At 49.2% G+C, this 8,683-nt stretch overlaps 2 protein-coding genes across 13 annotated transcripts; one reads left to right on the top strand and one right to left on the bottom strand.

Annotated features, from left to right (window-relative positions):
• The first annotated feature begins 281 nt into the window (after nt 1-281).
• METTL23 (methyltransferase like 23) lies at nt 282-2,625 on the top strand. Of its 4 annotated transcripts, XR_004755105.1 has the most exons (6): nt 282-602; nt 683-787; nt 1,156-1,393; nt 1,737-1,821; nt 1,900-2,029; nt 2,284-2,401. XR_004755105.1 is itself a non-coding variant. In XM_035342272.1 (5 exons), exons 1-5 carry the CDS (start codon nt 525-527, stop codon nt 1,961-1,963), a joined length of 570 nt encoding a protein of 189 aa, XP_035198163.1. In that variant the 5' UTR covers nt 282-524; the 3' UTR covers nt 1,964-2,031. The 4 variants fall into 4 exon arrangements, 3 of the variants coding, with proteins under 3 accessions (XP_035198163.1, XP_035198161.1, XP_035198162.1); XM_035342272.1 differs by lacking the exon at nt 2,284-2,401 and having other exon boundaries at nt 1,900-2,031; XM_035342270.1 differs by lacking the exon at nt 1,900-2,029 and having other exon boundaries at nt 286-602; nt 2,284-2,625.
• Nucleotides 2,626-2,938: 313 nt separating this feature from the next.
• SRSF2 (serine and arginine rich splicing factor 2) lies at nt 2,939-7,012 on the bottom strand. Of its 9 annotated transcripts, none has more exons than XR_004755109.1 (5): nt 6,853-7,012; nt 6,244-6,637; nt 5,143-5,879; nt 4,373-4,484; nt 2,939-3,876 (listed from the first exon to the last, which is right to left on the bottom strand). XR_004755109.1 is itself a non-coding variant. In XM_035342277.1 (4 exons), the coding sequence occupies exons 2-3, from the start codon at nt 6,603-6,605 to the stop codon at nt 5,576-5,578; spliced, it is 666 nt and encodes a 221-aa protein (XP_035198168.1). In that variant the 5' UTR covers nt 6,606-6,637; nt 6,853-7,012; the 3' UTR covers nt 2,939-4,484; nt 5,569-5,575. The 9 variants fall into 9 exon arrangements, 4 of the variants coding, with proteins under 4 accessions (XP_035198168.1, XP_035198167.1, XP_035198164.1 ...); XR_004755108.1 differs by having other exon boundaries at nt 2,939-4,484; nt 5,143-5,246; nt 5,569-5,879; XR_004755110.1 differs by having other exon boundaries at nt 5,569-5,879.
• Nucleotides 7,013-8,683: the final 1,671 nt, after the last annotated feature.

Genomic DNA, 8,683 nt, shown 5'->3' with positions numbered 1-8,683 from the left:
CTCCGGGACCCCCCCCGCTCCGCTCGGCGCGCGGCCCGGCCCCGCCCGCACCTTCCAGAAATTTCACCCCCCGGCCGCCGCTGCCGAGGGCCCGCCCCCGCCGCGCTCCCATTGGCCAGCCGCGCCGCCGTCTTCCGCCACGCCTCGCCCGCCTTCTCGGCGCTGATTGGGCGGAGAGGGGAAAGCGGCGCGGCGCGGCGGCCATCTTGGGAAGGGCGGTGCTGGCGGCGACGGGAGGAGAGAGCAGGCCGCCTGCAGGGAGTGCCCCCCCCCCCGCCGGTGCGCTCGGAGCGGGGAACGCCGCCCGCCTCGCCGCTTCCACTCGCCTCCCCGTCGGCCTCCCGCAGCCAGCCGGCCGCTCCGCGAGGCCCTGCCGGCTGAGGCCCGACTTGGGGCCTAGCGCCGGGCCTCGGCGAGGCGAAGCCAGCCCAGCGGCGCTCCGCGTGACGCAACAACCGGGCAAAGCTGGCATTGGCCGCCGGGACCCGCTGCTGCTACGTGGCAGCGTGTGATTGGGCGAGGCCATGGCGGAGCCGCGGCGGTTCCGGTTCGCGGAGGCGGGGGGCGGGCGGCGGGAGGCGCTGACGCTGCGCGTCCCCGAGGTACCGGCACCGGTGGGAGGGGGGAGAACCGGGGAGGCGGCCCCGGCCCCGGCCCCGGCTGCAGCCCGGCTGTGTTGCAGGTGCCCGACCGCCGCTATGGCCTGTACGTCTGGCCCTGCGCCGCCGTGCTGGCGCAGTTCGTCTGGTCCCGGCGGAGAGCGCTGCCCGGCCGCAGGGTGCTCGAGGTAACGGGAGCCGGGCCCTCGCCGCTCTTCGCACCCCGGTGCGCATCGCGTGTGGGTGGCGGGGAAGTGCGGGCCCTTAAAGGCATGCAGGGCGCTGTAAAACGTTCTTCACGCGCTGCTTTTGCTTCGCGGTCAGGGCAGGGAAACCCTCCTGCAGCTCCTAGAACATCACTTCTGCAATTAATTGCTTCAGTTAATCAGCTGCTTAAGTTAATCAGCTGCTCGGATGAGCCCCCAAGTAGTTACCCATTACCCCACATGTAACTGCTCTCTCTCCCTGAGGTGCATCTGCCCTGACCCACAGAGCTTTGGGGCAGCAGGACACACTGCCACCACGTTTATCCCTCACAGAACCCCTCTCCTTGCAGCTCGGAGCAGGCGTGAGCCTGCCCGGAATGGTGGCTGCCAAGAGCGGGGCCGAGGTGCTGCTGTCGGACAGCGAGGAGCTGCCTCAGTGCCTGGAGAACTGCCGGCAGAGCTGCCTGATGAACGACCTACCCCACGTACCCGTTATAGGCATCACCTGGGGGAGGATGTCTCCAGAGCTGCTCTCTCTTCCTCCTGTAGATATTATTTTAGGGTCTGATGTGTTTTTTGATCCAAAAGGTATGATTAATGCTCTTAAGTGTCTTTGGTTTGGGACAAAACTGCAAAGACTTCCTTTCCAAACACTGTCAAAAAAATGAAGTGACAGATTTTTATGGGAATAGTGTAATTGAACTTGTTATTCCTAGGGTAAGTAACATTAAGCTATCATAAATACTACTGAAAGATAAGTGATCAGGGAAGTGGAATAATTAGCAAACTGCTTAAGGCCACTTTCTCATGTTTCTCCCACAGATGTGCTTTGCATTGATTTTCAACTACCGTTTCATATAAGCAGGCATATTTAACTCATCTTAGAATCTGGAGACCAACCAAGACTGTTTATCTCCTCCCAACTATTCAGATTTTGAAGATATTTTAACTACAGTTTACTTCTTACTGGAAAAGAATCCACAAGCTCAGTTCTGGACTACTTATCAAGTCCGAAGGTAAGCTCTTTTGTACGTTTAGGACTGAAAACTTAAATCCTGCCTCGTTTACATCACCAAAGAATGTCAGCTTCTCAGAGGCAGAACTGCACTGATTCCAAAGGCTAAGCTGCTCTCAGACTGTGCATCAGGTTGGTATTAGCCAAATAAATCCTGGGAGCATCAGATAAAAGCAGCTGACCCCAAGTTTAGTGTTGAATAGAGACCTGTTACAAGCTCTGTGTTGTGGAGTTGTATTTAAGTTTCACAGAATCACAGAATTTCTAGGTTGGAAGAGACCTCAAGATCATCAAGTCCAACCTCTGACCTAACACTAACAGTCCCCACTAAACCATATCCCTAAGCTCTACATCTAAACGTCTTTTAAAGACCTCCAGGGATGGTGACTCCAGTCTCCTCTAATCCCTGCTGAGGTTACCCACTTGGGTCATGTTTTCATGCACTGATGTTTCATCCCCTCAGCGCTGACTGGTCTATCGAGGCTTTGCTCTACAAATGGAAGCTGAAGAACACCCCCGTTCCGTTACACTCCTTCAGTGCAGACAAAGAGCACCTGGCCGGCTCTTCTCTACCAGGCAGACATACAATTGAAATGATGATCATCTCACTGGCAAGATCAGATGGTACTTAAGTTTATTCCACTTGTTGGTTCCAATACAAGATGATAGTTAACTTTTACTTTAGCATGGATCTGCAGAGAACAGTCTGATTTACAGCAAACCCCATGCATATTTTTTGGGAAGCAGACCCCCTTAGCAGTACTTAAAACATGCATTGTAAAAATAAAGCTGTTCATTTGTTTAACTATGGCTTTTGAGAAATTTGTCCTCCTTCCCAAAGCCCATGTAATAGTTCAAAGACTCAATTCCATTATGTAAGCCACTACACAACATAGCTTAACAACCTGACAATCCACAAGATCCAACTTAAATTCACAACTTCAGCTATGAAGAAAGGTTAACCGCACTCTTTCAAGATAAAAAAATATCCCCTTAAGATTGGTTACCCAGGACTGAAGCTCTTTCTGGAAGATTTGTATCTAAAAAGCCAGTCCCTTTGTTCTTAAGTGACTGTGTAGACTGCTGTTAGACACGCAGTCCTGGAACACACAAGCTCCTCAGTTTGTAGAAAAGTACTTTTAATCCTCAGTCAAGCCAGATTGCAAGTATTCAGATCTTTCCATTCCCAGTACACATACATGCATAAAGTTAACAAGGCATTACAATAACCCTTGACAGGTGATGGTTGACATTACAATTCAGTTGGTATCCAAATCAAGAAAAAAAATCACTGTAAGATTAGCTACCATCAAGCAGCAGCCTGTTGAGTCAGGGCAAGCACACAGCAAATGCAATTAGTACTGCTCAGTGTGTATCTTCCATAACAATGTCCAACAGACCTGTCTGATTTCGTGTTTATCAGCTGGTGTGCAACACTAGTCATACAGCATTCGGGTTAGTCACAATACTAGTTAAGTTTGCCCGTAGTAACTTAAAAGCAACCCCAGTGGATAAAATTTAAAAGCAGTAGAATGCATTCAGTTACTATATAGGAGTTAAACATTGACAGTATAATTGCAGAAATCTTTTCAAGCTAAAAATAAGCTGACTCGGACATTACGTTGAGAAAAGTTAACACAGAAAAATGTTTAATATTAACTACAGAGACAGTGGGTATAGTACAGGATGTCTTAAGCAAAAGATACACCAATCAGTACTTACAGAGGAATGAACCATTTCTTTCTTAACATTACATTTCTCAAATGTAAGTTCATATATGCATGTTGGCAAGATTTACCATTCTGGAAAAAATAAGGTGTGTATATCATCAGCTAGATGTGCTCACTGTATGCTCCGTTATTTTTATGCAAGGCCCGGGTGACTGGAAGTGCAGTTGTCAGGCATTTTAATTAACTGGACAGCCATTTGTTTCTGCACGACAAGGCATCGTTACACAGGAGCAATCAGGAGAAAACAGGAAACAGCCAAGCACTCTGCACTGCAACACGCCACCTTAACAGCTAACCAGCATTACTCAACTGCTACACAACTGCGCCTAGTGCACAAAAATACATAAGAGAAGAGATTAGAATTGAGTCTGATAAAACAATCCTTTCAAACATCAACTGTCACCTGAAAAGATTTCTACCAATTTGGATTTGAAGATACTATTTGAATTCAAAGTAAAAAAGCATTTACAGTAAATTTCAAATTGAAGTTCTGCAGAATTTTATTTAAGGAATGAAGACAAAATTGAGCATCCTTTCTTTTTTTTGACAGTTAGCTACTCAGCATATAACGGCTGCATATTTCCTCAGTATGAAACTTGAGGCAAGTTGCCATCAGTTTAACTTCAAATAAAAGTCAGCACTATATAAACAAAAATGAAGTTTTACCTCAAATATCCAAGCCAATAATGAAATCGGTAGTCGTTCACTTCACTAAATTACAAGAAATTTGAATAACAGCAACAAAATGGCACATAAAAATGTAAAATCTGCCACTTGAGGCGCAACTTAAGTAAAAAGTTAGACAAAATGTTACAAAATAACCTTTTCAACAGCTGGTTGCTTGGGCCAGGGGTCTCTCCCATGGACTGAAGACTCAAGCGATCTTTTCCCCCCAAAGGCGTCCTTTATGTAGGCTCTCATTTATCTGATGCATCTAGGTTTGAAGAAAGAAGAGTTCAGCTAGGTTTCTACCTTGTCTTTTTCTCAGTTGTGTGGATGACTTCAGGTATACTTCTAGTTGTGTTTCAACTGGCTTTGCCTAATTTCTTAAAGTTTTAGGAAAATTACCACAGTGTTCCACCTCCCCCCGTGTGTTGCTTTAATTCAGAGGCCAAATGTAAGGTTCTGCCGAAGTATTTAGTTACAAAGAAGAATAAGCATCAGGCTGTAGATCGAACCACCATTAACTTGAAACCAGCCTGTTTAACAATAAATTATTAAGAGTTAAATAAAAGTTATAAAACTAATACTGCTCGATAAAAGCTTAACTAAACTCTAATTAGCATTCAAAACAAAGTGTCACTACTTTGGCTACAATTATCTAACTTCAGAGCTAGCTGAGGCCCTTTCCTTTTAAAAAATAGGACCAAACAGTTTGAAGGGTTAAAGACACACTATCCTTTCCCCACCCGGTGTGTATCCTTAGAAGCCTCTTCAAGTTGTCCACTTGAGGAAAAATTAAGTTTCCGTTGTTTTCTCGTTGCAATGAATTTGCCACTTTTCTAGAACAGTTACCTCCAGTCAGTATAACGGCCACTGAACCGATCTTCCATTATAAAAGGATAGTGTATCTTTAACATTTAAAGACAAACCTGCTCCAACACACGCCCACAGAAACTGGTCCCTGGAGGATCAGCCAAATCAGTTAAAATCTGCAATACTGGCCAATATTCTTTTAGCAAACAGGAGACCGCAGCTTTAAAGGGGAAAATGCAGATGTTGGATAAATACAGTAAGAAATAGTCATTTTCATCATAGGTTGCGTCTCATACAATATTTTATTAAAATCAAGCCATTAATCTCTCAACAAAACATGAAAATTTTCTGTGTAGAAAGCCCTTTGGTATTAATTTCCCTAAACCAATAACCAAAAAGCACTGCTCAAGAAAAAAAAGCTAACAACGTGCCCCGTTAGGATCCACTTGGTTCAGGCTATTAATGCTAAGAACTACCCAACACCCCACTGAAGTGCTACAATAAAGTAACATGCAAGGTGTGCTGATCCCGAGGTACATTACCATTATCCTAGGAGGATACGGCTCCTTCTTCTTCCGGAGACTTGGGAGGGCTCTTAGACCTGGATCTGGAGTTGGATTCCCTCTTTGATGTAGGTGGAGGGCTTCTAGATCTAGACCGAGATCTCGACCTGGACCGGGATCTGGACACAGATGAGGACTTTGACTTGGATCTCCTGGCAGATCTGGACTTCGATGTGGAGCGAGACCGAGAGCGTGTGCGAGAGCGGGATTTGGACCGACTGTAACGAGACCGACTGCGGGACCTAGAGCGGCTCCTGCTTCTAGATCGGCTGCGACGGCGTCTCCTAGGGCTTTTTAGGGGAGGGAAAAAAAGAGAAGGTTAGAAGTTGGACGCAGGCGGCGCAACAGTCTTCCGCGACTACTTTGGGACAGGGAAGGCGGAACGGGCCCCACGTGGGCGAGAAAACGAGTTAAGAGGGCGCCATTGTTCAGAGTGAGTGGCCGGGGGCTAAGTCTACTACTGAGAGAAACCCTCCCGCTCAGGGACAACTCCACGTGCTTTCAGTCCCAATCCCCTCGCTCCGTCCCCACCGAGAAACTCACACGGGTAAAGAAACAAAACGAAGCAGCCCCACCGCACACACGTCTCAGCCGGGGCTCCGTGCCTTGCTCCTGAAACACCGCCGGCTCCCTTCCACCCTTCCAGGCGCTCACCTGCGGCTGCGGCGGCCGTAGCCACTGCTCCCATAGCGGCGTGGCGGCGGGCCACGGCGGCTGTGGTGCGAGTCGGGGGGCCGGCCGTAGCGGGCCATCTGCACCCGGAGCTCCCGGCCATCCAGCACGGCCCCGTCCATCGCGTCCATGGCGTCCTCGGCGTCGCGTTTGTCGTGGAAACGGACGAAGGCGAACCCTCGGCTCTCCTTGGTGTAGCGGTCCCGGGGGATGTAGACGTCGCCGACTCGGCCGTACTTCTCGAAGACCCTCCGGAGAGTGTCCGGGGACGTGCGGTAGGTCAGGTTGTCCACCTTGAGGGACGTCATGCCCTCCACGTCCGGCGGGGGGCGCCCGTAGCTCATGGCGGGCAACAACCCCCGAGGGGCAGCGGCGGCTGAGGAGAAGAAACCCGAAGGAAAGCGGCGTGTGCGTGTGGGGAGCCAGCGGGAGGCGGCGCGGCCTGGCGCGTGAGGGGGGGAGAGGCCTCACAGCGGCCGAGCGGAGAAGAGCTACAGAACATAGAGGAAAGGGAAGGAAAAAAAAAAAAAAACCGCGGAGAGGGGGAGGAGGAGAGCTCCTCAGCGGGGAGGTGAAGGGGCAGGCACCCACCTCGGGGCTCCGGGAGGCGGCCGAGGGCCGGAGCGGGGACGAGGCGCCGGCTGCCACCGCCCGCACCCGCCGCCGCGAGGAAATGAGCGGGGCGCCGCCCGCGCGCGCCTACTTAACGCCACAAAATGGCCGCCGCCGCCCCGGAAGAGAAAGGGGGGAGGGAGGTGGTGGGGGGGGTTCACCTCTCCTGGATGCTTTTATAACCGATTTTTTTTTTACTATTTTTTTTTTTCTCTCTCTTTTTTTACCGGCCGCGATTCCCTGAGGTGGAACGTGGAGAATGGGTGTTGAAGTGACCGGCTCGCCACCGTTTTAAAGCGACCGTTGAAGGCTGCTGTGGCGTAACCCGGAAAGAATGGGAGGAGGCGGGGAAAATTTGAACGATTTGTGCTGAAAACGGCCCAAAATCGGAAATAAGCCGAGGGTTGGCTATTTTAAGGGGGGGAGTGAGTAGTGGGTAGCCCCTACCGTGTGGGAAAGAACAATAATAATAATAAAAAAAACTTGACGAAGGGAAGCGCCCCCAGCGCGGGCGGGGGGGAGGTGACGGTTTAAAATGGCGGCCGCTGGGGGGAGGCAGCGTGTGGGGCTGCGGCTGGGCCCGGCGGGCTGACCGCTGCTCCGCGCCGCCTCATCCTGCCCTCAGGTTCCGCCTTCCCTTCAGGGAGCTCCCCTAAAGCCGCCCCGGTTTTCCCGGGCTCGTCGCCGTGCTGTGGCGGCGGCCCGAAGCGGGGTGCTGGCGGAGGGGAGCGGGCGCCCCTCGGGCACGCCTCAGGCACCCCTCGGACACTCCTCGGACACTCCTGGCGCTACGGCGGTTTCCACCCGGCGTGTTGAGGCTGGAGGGAATCAAAACTGAGAAACATTGGAGCTTTAAGCTGCACTCTTTGAAAGTTTGTGCCCGGGCAACGTGTGTGGTGAAAGTGGAACGAGAGAGATCTGCCCTTGTGGCAGAATGGCAAGCAAGTTCCCTGGGTTTTGCTAGGGAAGTCCCTGAAAGCCCTCCAAGTTGTCACTCCCTATGTCACTTTCAGCACTCAATAAAAGCCCCAAACATAAACTACAACACCTAGTTCTTAAAACGACACTGAATCTTTCTACCCATCCCTTGTTAATAGAAATAAAGACACAATATTGGTATGAGGAAAGAAAAATATGAGAAAAGCTCAGATTTGGTATTAAAATCCTTATTCTTACTGTAATTGTGTTTAATATTTTTTTTCTTTTTTTTTTTTTATGCTGAAGTACAAAATAAACAAAATTACATGGATACAAACCCAGAAGCAATTATTTGTTTCTTGCAAGAAAGAACTTAAATAACCTAGCTGTTTTTAACATACTTTATTGCTTCATGCTATATTGTTCTTTTCCTGCTCAGATACTTCTGATTCAAAATTTTCTGATTCATCTGCTGAAATCCTTCAAAATCCTATCTTTCCAATTATTTCCTTAAAATGACAGAGGGAGCTTCCTCTGTTCCTTTTCCCCTTACATTGATTTGAAGTGAGTTTCACAATAGCTTCAAATTGATATAACCTACTGCCAACAGCGCACCAGCTCAATGTTCCGTATAGCTGGGTGAATGCTTTTGCAAGTACAAGGGGAAGAAAGCAGCGTGAGTGGAACACAGTGGCTAGAGGCATTGGAAACAATGGGATTTTATTAATATGTTTTTTAATGACAGCTTAAAGCAACCATTAAAATTGGATCTTAAAGATCCAACTGAACTGTAAATACTTAATATAGGAAAATAAGTTAGTTTCACTTGAATTTAAAACAGCAGCTTTATGTTCTCATTTCATCTTTGTAAAGCGGCTTCTGCATAGTCCCA

Source organism: Oxyura jamaicensis, chromosome 18 (assembly GCF_011077185.1).
Source record: "Oxyura jamaicensis isolate SHBP4307 breed ruddy duck chromosome 18, BPBGC_Ojam_1.0, whole genome shotgun sequence".
NCBI classification, from domain to species: Eukaryota; Metazoa; Chordata; class Aves; order Anseriformes; family Anatidae; genus Oxyura; species Oxyura jamaicensis.
The sequence above is the reverse complement of the archived record's forward strand: the minus strand, read 5'-3'. Positions and strand labels throughout refer to the sequence as shown.